The 15,145-nt window shown below is 37.4% G+C and overlaps 1 protein-coding gene and 1 non-coding gene across 2 annotated transcripts; one reads left to right on the plus strand and one right to left on the minus strand.

Moving 5' to 3' along the window:
* Positions 1-6,115: 6,115 nt before the first annotated feature.
* LOC130966296 (uncharacterized) lies at positions 6,116-8,651 on the plus strand. Its single transcript, XM_057891083.1, has 5 exons — positions 6,116-6,200; positions 6,455-6,704; positions 6,996-7,116; positions 7,373-7,485; positions 8,426-8,651. The coding sequence occupies exons 1-5, from the start codon at positions 6,116-6,118 to the stop codon at positions 8,649-8,651; spliced, it is 795 nt and encodes a 264-aa protein (XP_057747066.1).
* Positions 8,652-14,513: 5,862 nt separating this feature from the next.
* LOC130971537 (small nucleolar RNA R71) lies at positions 14,514-14,621 on the minus strand. The gene has a single exon (XR_009082751.1). It is a non-coding gene; the product is annotated as a small nucleolar RNA R71 (small nucleolar RNA).
* Between the last annotated feature and the right edge of the window lie 524 nt (positions 14,622-15,145).

A 15,145-nucleotide genomic window follows, 5' to 3' on the forward strand; every position in this document is an offset into this window, starting at 1 on the left:
TGATTTTGAATGATGAAGCATGGAGCTTATTGGAGAACCAAGCATTGGTGGGAGTTCCAAGAAGAGTTTAAGCACAAGCTACCTTGAGAGGAGCTCCCCATAAGTCCAACTTAAGGACAATAAACAAAAGTGCTAGGTGGGAGACACCCCACCATGCTAAACTCTTTTCATTTTCTCTTTTGTAAATAGTGTAGAATTTAGTTGATTTCATGCTTTGTTTTGTTTGTTGAGTTTAATTAGTATTTTAGCATGTTGAATAAGGTTTATGGTGTTTCGGTAGTTGTTTGGAGGGTTAAAATGCTTGATTTGGTGCAAGAACTTAGAAAAAATTCTTTTGAAAAATATAGAACCATCCATGCGTACGCGTACATGGCGAGTACGCGCGCTTCAGGCTTTTCGACCATCCACGTGCACGCGTACATGGCGCGTACGCGTGGATGCAAAAATTCCATCCCCAGCCAGAAACCCGAGAGTTACACCTGCATAGTGCGAACATTGAGCCCCAGGCCCAACACCACCCATGCGTGCGCGCACCTGGTGCATACGCGTCCATAAAGCTAAATGCGCAAAGCACGCGCGCGTCGGTTGCGCCACCTACACTCCTAGTACATTTCCCAGAGAGTTGTGCTACTTTTGGGCCAACGCCATGCCCTACGCCTGACACAACTTACGCGTGCGCGCACCTGGCGCGTGCGCGCACCTGGCGTATACGCGTCCTTCGGCTAATCCGCGCATCAACGCGTGAGCGTTCATGACGCGTCCGCGTTGGTAAAAATAAAAAAAAAGTTTTTTTCTCCTCTTTCATTTTCTTTTGTTTATCTCATTCATATACTTCTATTCTTTGCATTTTAATTTTGTTTTTATAGCCTGTTTTCATTTTATTTTCTCAGTTTTTTTATTTTAGTAATGGTGTTGAATTCTTATACTCAATTGTTGAGAATTTCATGCATTGATTTAGTGCTTCATGACTTGTTGCATTAATTGTAATATTTGTCCTACACACGAGATTAGTGCTTTAGTCCTTCCTAACTCATCATTCTTTGTTTTTATGCCTCCTTATCATTAAGTTACGATGGGACCAATGCTTTCATGCTTATCACTAATCTTGTTTGTGTCAATTCTTATTTGATTTTGATGCTCAACATGCTATTCATGCTTTGACTTTACTCTTGCATCAAGTATTAGTTGATATGCCCTTTGCTTATATTGCTTTCTCACATACATGCGTAGCTAACATGTAGCGAGAACCCTACTTTGATTTGGTATTAGCCTCCGCCTACGTTTTATTTGCTTTGATATCTTTGTTGTAGGCTTAATTCTCTTTCTTTTTTGCTCTTTTTAAGTTGGCCACCAAAAGAGGAAAAGGACAAGTTTCTAAATGGGGCAACAAACAAGTCATCTGCACATTCTTTTGAGGAAGCTCATCAATTGTAGCAACCCATCCACCTTGCTCTCCTTTGCATGCACCGAGGACGGTGCAATCTTCAAGTGTGGGGAGGTCGTCCGACCGATCTCCATGGGTAACAATTTCTGTTTTCAACACCAAATCTTAGTTTTTAGTGGTTTCATTGCATGATAGGTTACATGTTATTAGGACTACTTAGTTAGGGTGATGATTTCTTTTCCAAGAAACTATTTTAGGGCACCCTACCAATTTAAATAAAATTTTTGTTGAACTTGCTTGAAGAATTTATTTTGGAACATAGTTTTTGAGCTAAGAACACAAGCTTGTAAGTTTTGAGCCTAATGATGTGGTTACATCTTATAACCACTTATTTTCCCTTATTGTGTGCAATTGTTCTCTTTCTATGATTGTGATCTTTGATTTGTTTAATTCTATATGTCCATTATTCCTTGTATTCATGTACTTATATGATTGAGGCCATTGTTTTATTAGCTCACTTACCTAAATAGCCTACCTTTTACTCTCCATTGTTAACCAATTTTGAGCCTACGCTTAACCGAATTGTTCTTTATTTTAGCACATTACAAGCCTAAAGCGGAAAATAATAAATGTCCTTTACTTGGATCTTTGATTAGCTTAGGCTAGTGAGAGTGCTCATTATTAAAGTTTAGGGAGATTTGGGAACATTGGTTGGGACAAAAAGGTGTTTTGTATTTTTATATTTGGGAATTGGGTACATACTCATGTATTGATTAAATGTATAGACCCTATGTATTGATGTTCTTGTATATAGTTTGAAAGAAAGAAAAAAAATGAGAAAAACAAAAGAAAAAGAAAAAGAAAATAAATGTGAAAAAGAAAAGAAAAGAAAAAAATAAAAAAAGAAAGAAAAAAGAAGAAAAACAATAAAAATGGGACAAAATGCCTCAAAGTGAAGCTCAATAAGAATCAATGCATAGGTGTTGTGAAATGAAAAGAAAATGCATGAGTATGTGAAAAAGTGAAGAATGGGTAGTTAGGCTAGCTTTGAATTGTATAGGTCATTATCTAGGTTAGGTGGGAAAGCTTAAGTCAATCAAAGATTCAAATTCTAGTCCACTTATCCATATATGATCCTACCTTGACCACAGCCCCATTACAACCTATGAAAAGACCTCATGATGAATGTATGCATGCATTGAAAAATTGTTGATTGTTAGATGAAAAATAAATTGTTGATTCTTAGGGCATTGAACTCCCACTCTAGCTCCTTGTCTGGCATTAAACGCCAACAAGATTTCTGCTCCAGGTTGTTCAATTTCTAGCTCTGACTGTTCCTATTTCTATTCTAACTACTGCACAAGATCACAAACATTAAAAAGCAAGGGAAAACTCTAAAAATAAACTAAAAAGAACTCAAATGAAAATAAACGAAAGAAATAAGAACAGAAATGCTCTACTCATGGTTGGGTTGCCTACCAACAAGTGCTTCTTAATGTCATTAGCTTGATGGACAGTTCCTTTCAAGGAGGATGATAGTCATAGAGGAATAAATCCTAACTCCTTACTGGGAGTATCCTTCCTGTGCTCTCATGGATTAGTGTAAGACGCTCAAGAGACAGGATCTTGTTCACTGCATGGGGCAGGGTTGGGCTTGCAGCAATATGCTGGTCTCCCTTTTTGCCACTTCCCTCTTCCATGATGAATACCATGATGAGATAAGTGAATATTACCATTTTCCATGGCGAAAAGTGATAAACCACTATCTTATGGTTTATCTTATGCTAATTTGAGTGGATTTTGTCAATCTTTCATACACTTATTCATATAAAATGCATGGTTTTACATTTTCCTTCCTAATTTGGTGCTATGATTGAAAACATGCCTCTTTGGCTTTAAATTTGCTATTTTTAATCCTCTCTTATTACCATTTGATGCCATGATGTGATGATAAGTGTTTTCAGGGTTTATAGGGTAGGAATGGCTTAGAGGATGGAAAAGAAGCATGCAAAAGAGGAAGGAACACGAGGAATTAAGGATTTCATGGGCGAGCAGCAATGTGCACGCGTGGAGTGACGCGTACGCGTGACCAGGAGAAAGTTCAGCGACGCGCACGCATGGAACAACGTGTACGCGTGAATAGAAAATTGCGCAGCGACGCGTATGCGTGGGCGATGTGTACGCGTGATATTCCGTCATGTGCTGCACTATCAGAACTCGCTGGGGACAATTTCTAGGCTGATTTGGACCCAATTTCAAGCCAAAAAACACAGACTAGAGGCAGGGGTTAGCGGAGACTAAAGACTCTCTCACTTTAGTTTAATTTTTAGTTCAGTTTTTAGTTTTTGAATTCTAGAGAGAGAAAATCACCACTTCTCCTAGGGTTCTCAGTTTTTCTTAATTTTGCTTCTGGATTGGATTGAGAGAGTGTTGTTACTACCTTCGACAGAAGTCTTCATCGTTATAGTTTGCATTTCTATTACCTTTACTCTTTTGTTTTCCATTCAGTTATTCGTACTCATACTTGTATTTTCTCAAATTTAAATTTATTAATGCAATGAACCATTTTATATTTAATTTTATTACTTGTTTGATTTCTTTTAATTAATTATCCGTTCCAATTTTATTTTTATTAATTTAATTTTAATTACCATGTCTCCTATCTATTCCCTCAACATGTTTGTGAAAATGGCATTCATGTTAATGGAGTAGAACTCCCAACTTGGCTTTGGATTTGATTAATTGGAAACCATTGAGTTGGAATACTCAAGTATTAATCTATAATTGGAAATTGCTGGCTAACTCACTTTTCACTAACTCTAATCCTTCCCTATGAAGTGATTAGAACTTGTGAATGAGAGTTAGTGTTCCCCGCTTAACCTTCCATTGCAACTGCAAGAGGATAACTGAGTGAAAGCAACAACCTTTTACTATTATACTTGGAAAAATTAACAAGGATAGAAACTCCAATTAATTTTCTCCTAGCCAAGGCATTTTATTAAATACACAACATCTCCTGTTATTTGCTCCTTGCATTAATTCCTAGTTATTTATTTTTTCCGTTTTCTAATCCTAAAATTTCTCAGAAAATTCCTGACCAATAATTTGCACCTTGTGTCAACTCTTTGGAAAACGACCTGGAAATTTTACTCCCAGTATTTGATTTTAATTGTGACACAAAAATTAAATTGATAGTGGAATTATCATTGGTTAAGAGCTGTACTTGCAACACTACTTTTACCAGAAAAAAATCTTAACCGGCATTTTTTCGCTCGTCAATTTTTAGCGCCATTATCGGGGAGTTGCAATAGTGTGCTAATTTATTGGTTGGTGTAAATATTTTTATATTTACATAATTGCATTTTTTTATTTTATTTTTGTTTGTGTGCTTTCTTTTATTAGTGGTAACTATTATTTAATTTTCTTAATATATTTTATTACCATGAGCTATATGTTTCTTTCATTGAATGACGCGTTCGTTACCGGATTTGAGCTTCGCCGCGTTTGATCTTGAAATCGAAAAAACTATTTCACGTATTAGGCGAGCTTGGCGTCAGTTAGCCTCTGAGGGTGGTGAAGGGGTTTCTACCAATTCACCAGTCTTATCTGAGGATGAGTCTGAAGCGTCATTTGAGGAAGAAACTAGTTCCTCTTCTGCTAATTCTATTGATGCCTCTTCTATGGATTTAAATGCAGGTACTATGGCGAAGCCTAGAAGGATTACTCTCCAGGAAGCGGGAGCTCCGGATTTTACACTGCAACCATATCAAGCGCGTCATCCGAACTTGGCTATGGATTTTGAACTGAAGACCGCTTTGATCAATCTACTACCCAAGTTCCATGGCTTACCTGCTCAAGAGCCTATCAAGCAACTTAGAGATTTTCAGACAGCTTGCTCAACTACTAGGCGGCATGGTGTGGATGAGACTACCATTTGGTTATATGCCTTCCCATTTTCTGTTGAAGGAAAGGCAAGGGAGTGGTTCTATACTCAACTAGAAGCTGTTGTTACTAATTGGGATCTGCTCAGAAGGGAGTTCCTGGACAAGTTCTTTCCAGCAGAAGTTATAGACAGATTAAGAAAGAAAATTTCCTGCATTATCCAGGGCGAATCAGAGACTCTTTACGAGTACTGGGAATGCTTCAGGAATCTTCTTGACTCATGTCCCCATCACAAGATTGACCAGTTGGTGTTGATTAACTATTTCTGCCAAGGCATGAAGCCTCAAGACAAGACTATAATAAATGTTGTGAGTAATGGCTCTCTGACTAAGTACAAGACGGCGACAGAAGCGTGGCAACTGATCATCTATCTAGCTGAGTCCACCCAAAATGCAAGGCAAAGGACTAATCATCCTAAGGCTATTTCAGAAGTTTCTTCTAGTAGTGAGACCGCTGCTCTCACCAAGACTCTGGGAGAGATGACCAACATACTAAAGCAGCTCCAGCTGAGTTAATAATAACCTCAGCCTCCTCCGCAACAGCAATGTCAACAATTAATCCCTCAGAGAGTGTGTGGAATATGCACTTGCTACTCCCACTACACTAATGAATGTCCACAACTCCAGGAGGACAACACCTTAGCGGCTATAAATACCTATTACAACCATCCGAATCAAGGATACTATCAACAAGGTGGTAATTATAACCAAGGTGGCAACTACAATCAAGCTTGGCAAGACAACTCCAACCAAGGATGGAGGGACAACTACAACCAAGGAGGCAGAGACAATGGTGGAAATCAAAGGTGGAAAAATAACAACTATCAACAGAACCGGAATCAACAGAATCTTCCGTACCGAGGACCTCACCAAAGGCAAACACAAGCACCTCAACTTAACCAACCACAAGCCCCTCAAGTTTCCTACCCTCTTTCTACCTCCAATGAAGAGATGCTCTGCTCTCTTATGCAAGGACAAAAAGAGCTTTAAGCCACAGTTGCCTTTGGCCTCAATAGTCTTACTTCTACCATCCAAGCTCTTCTATCCTGTATGGAACCACCCTCTACCCCCAACAATCAACCTTCAAGCTCTAGTGCACTCTCCTCTCAACCTTTACCCAACCCCAAAGGTGGCATCAATGCCATCACTTTGAGGTCCAGAACTACATTGCCAAAGAAGAGTCCTGAGGAGCTAAGCTCAAGAGAAGATATTCAAGTTAAAGACATTGTGGAGTTAGAAGAGGTTGAAGAAGAGGATGAAGTACAAGATATGGTTGAAGAAGAAGTTGCTCAACTAAGGAATGGAATATCTAAGGAAGATGATGCTGTGAGAGAAGCCATTCCTATTCCTTTCCCACACCTTGCTAGGAGGACAAAGAGGCAAGTGGAGCTAGATTCCAAGATGGTGGAGATCTTCAAAAAGATTGAGGTAACTATTCCCCTTTTTAATGCTATTAGCCAAGTACCTAAATATGCTAAGTTTCTAAAAAAATTGTGCATGCATAAAGATAAGATAAATGAATTAGAAACTATTCCTCTAGGTAGCTCCATTTCTGCTTTAATGGGTGCTATACTGGAAAAATGTGGTGATTCCGGTCCACGCATGGTTACTTGTGTCATAGGGGGTGTTCAATTTGTTAACTGTATGTGTGATTTAGATGTATGTGTTAGTATTATGCCATTATCTGTATATGATGCCTTAAGGCTCCCACCCTTGAAAAGATCAGCAGCACATTTTGTTTTGGCAGATAAGAGCATAATTTCAGTGGCTAGCATTGCAGAGGACGTCCTGGTGAGCATTAAAGGGTTGACGTTACCTATTGGCTTCTACATCCTAGAGATGCCCCCTAGTGACTCAGGAAGACCTTCATCCATCCTGCTTGGAAGGCTATTTTTGAAGACTTCGCAGTTTAAGCTGGATGCTTTTTCGAGTACCTATTCTTTCGAGATAGATGGCAGAACAATGAGCTTCAACCTTGATGAAGCTATGAAGCACCCACCGAAAGATCACTCCATCTTCCAATGTGACATTATTGATGATGTTGTAGCTGAAGTCCTCTGAGTATATTGAAGACGCCTTGCTACCCCCAGTGGCTCCAGATGATCAAGTGCCAAGCCATGAGCTGGAAATGGAGTTGAAGCCCCTTCCACCCCACCTCAAGTATGTTTATCTTAAAGACAATCAAAAGCTCCCAGTTATTATTGTAAAGGAACTCACTTTCCAACAAGAGGAGCAACTGCTTAGTGTGCTGAGAAGACACAAGAAAGCTATTGGGTGGAGTTTGGCGGATATAGTAGGTATAAGCCCCTAGGTTTGTGAGCACCGCATATTTCTAGAGGAGGGAGCAAGGCCAATTCATCAACCACACCATTTTAGAACTTGTGAAGAAGGAAGTCACCAGACTTTTTGAAGCTGACATCATCTATCCAATCTCGGATAGTGAATGGGTTAGCCTAGTACAAGTCGTTCCAAAGAAGTCTGGCGTCACCACAGTGAAGAATGAGCATGGAAAACTTATGGCTACCAGAGTACAGAATTCCTGGAGAGTGTACATTGACTACAGGCATTTGAACCAAGTCACTCGCAAGGATTACTACCCGTTACCTTTCATCAATCAAATGCTTGATCGCCTATCAGGTAAATCACACTACTGTTTTTTAGATGGTTATACTGGCTATTTTCAAATCCATATAGCTCCAGAAGATCAGGAGAAAACTACCTTTACATGTCCCTTTGGAACGTATACATATAAGAGAATGCCTTTTGGCTTATGTAATGCACCGGCTACGTTTCAAAGGTGCATGATGAGTATTTTCTCAGATCTTCTCGAGAATTGCATGAAAGTTTTTATAGATGACTTTAGTGTTTCTGGTGATTCATTTGACCTTTGCTTGGATAGTTTAGCTAGAGTATTAGAAAGATGTACTAGTTCAAACCATGTACTTAATTTTGAAAAATGTCATTTTATGGTGAAGCAAGGTATTAGGACATGTTGTTTCTAATACTGGTATATCCGTTGATCCTGCAAAGGTAGATGTTATCTCTGGATTACCTTACCCCTCCTCTATGAGGGAAGTCTATTCGTTTCTTGGTCATGCAGGTTTTATCGACGTTTTATCAAGGACTTTAGTAAGGTTGCATTGCCTTTATCCCGTCTGCTGCAGAAGGATGTAGAGTTTGAGTTGAGTGAAGATTGCATGGAGGCATTTGATAAGCTGAAGGTTGCCTTGACCCAAGCTCCTATTGTGAGAGGGCCTGACTGCAGTAGGCCGTTCGAGATCATGTGCGACGCATCAAACTATGTGGTAGGAGCGGCGGTAGCTTAGTTTTAAGGTAAAATGACTCTTATATGATTGCTTATGCTTCTAAAACTCTAGATGGTGCTCAGTCTAATTATACTACCACTGAAAAAGAATTGTTGGCTATTGTTTTTGCTATGGATAAATTTCGAGCTTATTTACTTGGAACTAAGGTGGTAGTACATTCAAACCATGCAGCCCTGAAATATTTGTTAGCTAAGAAAGAGTCTAAACCAAGGTAAATTCGTTGGATATTGTTGCTACAAGAATTTGATTTAGAGATCAAATATAGGAGTGGTTCTGATGACTGCGCATCATGTTGTGTTTTTCTATGCTTTTTCATACAAGAAATTAATGATTAATGCTTAATTATTTAGTATTTTAGCGCTTAAATAGTATATTGCTTTGATCTTTTGATTTGTTAATTTTCGTAGGAAATAAGTAGAAAAAGAAGCAAAAAAACACAAATTAATCTCAAAAGAAGGAAAGAAGAATTTTTTGCTAGACTTTAAAGTTTGAGTACGTTTTTGGAACCTTAGGCCACGCTTTTAAAAGCGTGGCCCATTACCCATGAAGCTTTGGCATTAGTAACGTGATACATTAATGCCTTATGCATGCATTATCATGAATTAATAATTAAAGCATGCATGCATGAAACATTTATTATTAATGCCAATTGGCAATGAATGAATCAAGCTTTACGTTAATGTATTACTAATTAATGTAATAAAGCAAATGAAAGCATGCATGCAATAAGGTATTAACGCCATCAATTCATAATGCATGCGTTAATATAATATGCAAGGCGTTAATAATATATGCATGCAACGAGCCATTTAATTGGCTAGCATGGGGCCATTAGTCAAAAGGAAGCTTAGCGTGAATATATAAAGCAAGGAACGCTGCGCTCTTTGAAGAACGCTCTACTTTCATATGAAGAGCGCTATGCTCTCTCTTTCAAGAACGCTTTACGTTCATATGAAGAGCGCTACGCTCTCCCTTTCAAGAGCGCTTATGATAGAAAGCGAGAAAAAATCAACCTGCGACGCGTACGCGTGGGTGACGCGTTGAAGTGCCAAAATGCAGATTTACGCACACGCATGTGTTGCGCATACGCATAGGTGCACGATTGCTCCGCTCTCCTCAAGAGCGCTACTTTCTCCTAGAAGCCCACCTTTTGCTCAATTAACATCACTCTAAGTCCACTTAAATTGCAAGCAAACAAGCCCACAATTGTCAACCAATCAAGGCCATAAGAATCATCTAGAATAGTTAATTTTCATTTGATTGTAATTTGTTTTGAATTTCATTTCAATTTGTAATTTAGGAAAGCCTATATAAAGGAATTAGTTTCATAGAATTGGGGAGCTGGCTCAGAGCAGTAGGAATAGGAGTAGAGGCTGGAGGATTAGAGACTCCAGAGAGCTTAGTATAGAATTTCTCTTTTGTACCCATTTACTTTCTGCACTTTCTTCTTTAAGTTTGTACTGAATTCAGTTCTACTTTTATGCAATTCTAATTTTCTGCACTTCTTCTCTTCTGCAATTTTTCATTTGAATTTACTTTGAGTTGAGTTTATTTTTATGCAATTTAGTTTCTCTGCAAGTATTCTTAGAGTGATAATCAATTGAACCCCACTTCATTAGTGGAGGAGCTCTATTATAATTCACATGATTGAGTGAACTTCTTCTCCTCAATCCGCTTGGGTAACTATAGGATATCCTCTATTTTGATTGAGATTCATTCACTCTGGAAGGAGGTTTAAGTCTGTTGAATGCTTGTGTGAGCCTCGGAAAGGAAATTATGGGCATTAGAAATGGGGCTCTATCCTTCACAAATCTCTTGACCAACACTATTCGGGAGGAATTGAGGTCTTGAGAATTTGTGTGGCTTATGGATGAGAGACATTCACTTAACCTCTTCTCATAACAATTGGATCAAGGAATTGGCAAGATTGATTGTGATTAGAGAGATTGGATTGCAAAGGAATTAGGATCCAATCAATTTCAATCTGAAATAAATCTACTCATATGATTGAGAAAGGAGTTGAGACACATTTGATTCATTGTGGATTATGATATCTCCAATCCCTAATGAATTTTTCTTTCTGTTAATTGTCCTTGATTTCATTTCAATTTCTTGATTTGCTGCTCTCTGATGAGCGGATAATTTATACGCTTTTTTGCATTGTTTTTAGGTAGTTTTTAGTAGGATCTAGCTACTTTTAGGGACGTTTTTATTAGTTTTTATTCAAATTTCACATTTCTGAACTTTACTATGAGTTTGTGTGTTTTTCTGTGATTTCAGGTATTTTTTTGCTGAAATTGAGGGACCTGAGCAAAAATCTGATAGGAGGCTGACAAAGGACTGCTGATGCTGTTGAATTCTGACCTCCCTGCACTCGAAATGGATTTTCTGGAGCTACAGAAATTCAAATAGCGCGCTCTCAATTGCGTTGGAAAGTAGACATCCAGCACTTTCCAGCAATATATAATAATCCACATTTTATTCGATTTTAGATGAGACAAACTGGTGTTCAACGCCGGTTCCATGCTGCATTCTCGAGTAAAACGCCAGAAACATATCACAAAATAGAGTTAAACGCCAAAAACACGTTACAACTTGGCGTTTAACCCCAAGAGAAGCCTCTGCACGTGTAAAGCTCAAGCTCAGCCCAGGCACACACCAAAGTGGGCTCCAGAAGTGGATTTCTGCACTAAAACTTATTTCTGTAAACCCTAGTAACTAGTTTAGTATAAATAGAACTTTTGACTATTCTATTGAGTGTCTTTGACCGAGTCCTTTTTCCCTATTTTCGAATTCATATGCCCTTTGTGGAGGCTGGCCATTTGACCATGCCTGGACCATCACTTATGTATTTTCAACGGGGGAGTTTCTACACACCATAGATTAAGGGTGTGGAGCTCTATTGTTCCTCGAGTATTAATGCAATTTCTACTATTTTCCATTCAATTCAGCTTATTCTTGTTCTAAGATATTCGCTGCACTCCAACCTGATGGATGTGATGATCCGTGACACTCATCACCATCCGTCTCTATGAACGCGTGCTTGACAACCACTTCCGTTCTATCTTAGACTGAGCGTGTATCTCTTGGATTCTTTGATCAGAATCTTCGTGGTATAAGCTAGAACCCTTTGGCGGCCACTCTTGAGACTCTGGAAAGTCTAAACCTTGTCTGTGGTATTCCGAGTAGGATTCAAGGATTGAATGACTGTGACGAGCTTCAAACTCGCGATTGTTGGGCGTAGTGACAGACACAAAAGAATCAATGGATTCTATTCTGGCATGATCAAGAACCGACAGATGATTAGCCGTGCTGTGACAGAACATTTGGACCATTTTCACTGAGAGGATGGGAAGTAGCCATTGACAACAGTGATGCCCTACATACAGCTTGCCATGGAAAGGAGTATGAAGGATTGAAGGAAGGTAGTAGGAAAGCAGAGATTCAACAGGAACAAAGCATCTCCATACACTTATCTGAAATTCCCACCAATGATTTACATAAGTATCTCTATCTCTATTTTATGCTTTATTTATTTTATATTCGAAAACCATCATAACCATTAGAATCCGCCTAACTGAGATTTACAAGATGACCATAGCTTGCTTTATACCAACAATCTCTGTGGCATCGACCCTTACTCACGTAAGATTTATTACTTGAACGACCCAGTGCACTTGCTGGTTAGTTGTGCGAAGTTGTGAAGAATGTGAGTGAACCATAGTAGTGTGCCTATCAAGTTTTTGGAGCCATTGCTAAGAATTGTTCGAGTTATGAAAAGAGTAAATCACAATTTTGCCTATCAAGTTTTTGGCGCAGTTGCCGGGGATTGTTTGAGTTTGAACAACTGACGGTTCATCTTGTTGCTCAGATTAGGTAATTTTATTTTCAAAAAGTTTTCAAAAATCTTTCAAAAAATTTTTTCTCTTTTTCATTTTTCTAAAGATTATTTTCGAAAAAAATACAAAAAAAGTAATAAAATCATAAAATAAAAAAAAAATTGTGTTTCTTGTTTGAGTCTTGAGTCAATTTTTAAGTTTGGTGTCAATTGCATGTTTTAAAAACTTTTCCATTTTTCAAAAATTCATGCATGTGTTCTTCATGATCTTTAAGTTGTTCTTGATAAGTCTTCTTGTTTGATCTTTAAATTTTCTTGTTTTGTGCTTTTTTGTTGTTTTTCATATGCATTTTTGCATTCATAGTGTCTAAACATGAAAATTTTCTAAGTTTGGTGTCTTGCATGTTTTTCTTTTCTTAAAAATTTTTCAAAAATAAGTCTTGATGTTCATCTTGGTCTTCAAAGTATTCTTGGCGTTCATCTTGACATTCATAGTGTTCTTGCATGCATTAAGTGTTTTGATCCAAAATTTTCATGTTTTGGGTCATATTTGTATTTTTCTCTCTCCTCATTAAAAATTCAAAAATAAAAAAATATCTTTTTCTTATTTTTCTCATAATTTTCAAAAATTTGAGTTGACTTAGTCAAAAAACTTTAAAGCTTAGCTATTTCTTATAAGTCAAGTCAAATTTTCAATTTTAAAAAAAATCCTATCTTTTCAAAATCTTTTTCAAAAATCAAATCTTTTTTATTTTTTTATTATTTTTGAAAATTTTTAAAAATTTATTTTCAAAATCTTTTTCTTATCTTTATTTCATAATTTTCAAAAAAACCTTACTAACAATTAATGTGATTGATTAAAAAATTTCAAGTTTGTTACTTTTTTGTTAAGAAAGGTTCAATCTTTAAATTCTAGAATCATATCTTTTAGTTTCTTGTTAGTCAAGTAATCAATTTTAATTTTAAAAATCAAACATTTTCCAAAATATCTTTTTCAATCATATCTTTTTCAAAAATTTGATTTCAAAATATCTTTTCTAACTTCTTATCTTTTCAAAATTGATTTTCAAATCTTTTTCAACTAACTAATTGACTTTTTGTTTGTTTCTTATCTTTTTCAAAACTACCTAACTACTTTTCTCTCTCTAATTTTCGAAAATTACCTCCCTCTTTTTTAAAATTCTTTTAATTAACTAATTGTTTCAAATTTTAAATTTAATTTTATTTCTTCTCCTAATTTTCGAAAATCACTAATCATTTTTCAAAAACAATTTTTGAATTTCTCTCTCCCTCATCTTCTTCTATTTATTTATTTAATTACTAACACTCTTCTCTTCATCTTAAAAATTCGAACCCTCTCTTCTTCTCTGTGTTCAAATTTCTCTCTTCTCCTTCTTCTATTCTTCTTCTTCTACTCACATAAAGGAATCTCTATACTGTAACATAGAGGATTCCTTTTTCTTTTCTGTTCTCTTCTTTTTCATATGAGCAGGAGCAAGGACACAGACATTCTTGTTAAAGCAAATCCTGAACCTGAAAGGACTCTAAAGAAGAAGCTAAGAGAAGCTAAAGCACAACAATTCAGAGAAAACCTTACAAAGAATCTTGAAAAAGAGAGAGACATGGCCGAACCCAATAACAATGGTGGAGGCGCAAGGAGGATGCTTGGTGACTATACTACACCTACTTCCAAATTTGATGGAAGAAGCATCTCAATCCCTGCCATTAGAGCAAACAATTTTGAGCTGAAGCCTCAACTAGTTGCTCTAATGCAACAGAACTGCAAGTTTCATGGACTTCGATCAGAAGATCCCTACCAGTTTTTAACTGAGTTATTGCAGATCTGTGAGACTGTTAAGACTAATGGAGTAGATCATGAAGTCTACAGGCTCATGCTTTTCCCTTTTGCTGTAAGAGACAGAGCTAGAACATGGTTGGACTCACAACCTAAAGATAGCCTGGACTCTTGGGATAAGCTGGTCACGGCCTTCTTGGCCAAGTTCTTTCTTCCTCAAAAGCTGAGCAAGCTTAGAGTGGATGTTCAGACCTTCAAGCAAAAAGATGGTGAATCCCTCTATGAAGCTTGGGAAAGATACAAGCAGATGACCAAAAAGTGTCCTTCTGACATGCTTTCAGAGTGGATCATTCTGGATATATTCTATTATGGTTTATCTGAGTTCTCTAAGATGTCATTGGACCATTTTGCAGGTGGATCCATTCACCTAAAGAAAACGCATGCAGAAGCTCAAGAACTTATTGAAATGGTTGCAAACAACCAATTCATGTACACTTCTGAGAGGAATCCTATGAGTAATGGGATGTCTCAGAGGAAGGGAGTTCTTGAAATTGATGCTCTGAATGCCATATTGGCTCAGAACAAAATGTTGACTCAGCAAGTCAACATGATTTCTCAAAGTCTGAATGGATGGCAAAATGCATCCAAAGTATTAAAGAGGCATCTTCTGAAGAAGAAGCTTATGATCCTGAGAACCCTGAAATGGCAGAGGTAAATTACATGGGTGAACCTTATGGAAACATCTATAATTCCTCATGGAGAAATCATCCAAATTTCTTACGGAAGGATCAACAAAAGCCTCAACAAGGCTTTAATAATGGTGGAAGAAACAGGCTTAGCAATAGCAAGCCTTTCCCATCA

The sequence above is a fragment of the Arachis stenosperma genome, chromosome 3, assembly GCF_014773155.1.
Source record: "Arachis stenosperma cultivar V10309 chromosome 3, arast.V10309.gnm1.PFL2, whole genome shotgun sequence".
NCBI classification, from domain to species: domain Eukaryota; kingdom Viridiplantae; phylum Streptophyta; class Magnoliopsida; order Fabales; family Fabaceae; genus Arachis; species Arachis stenosperma.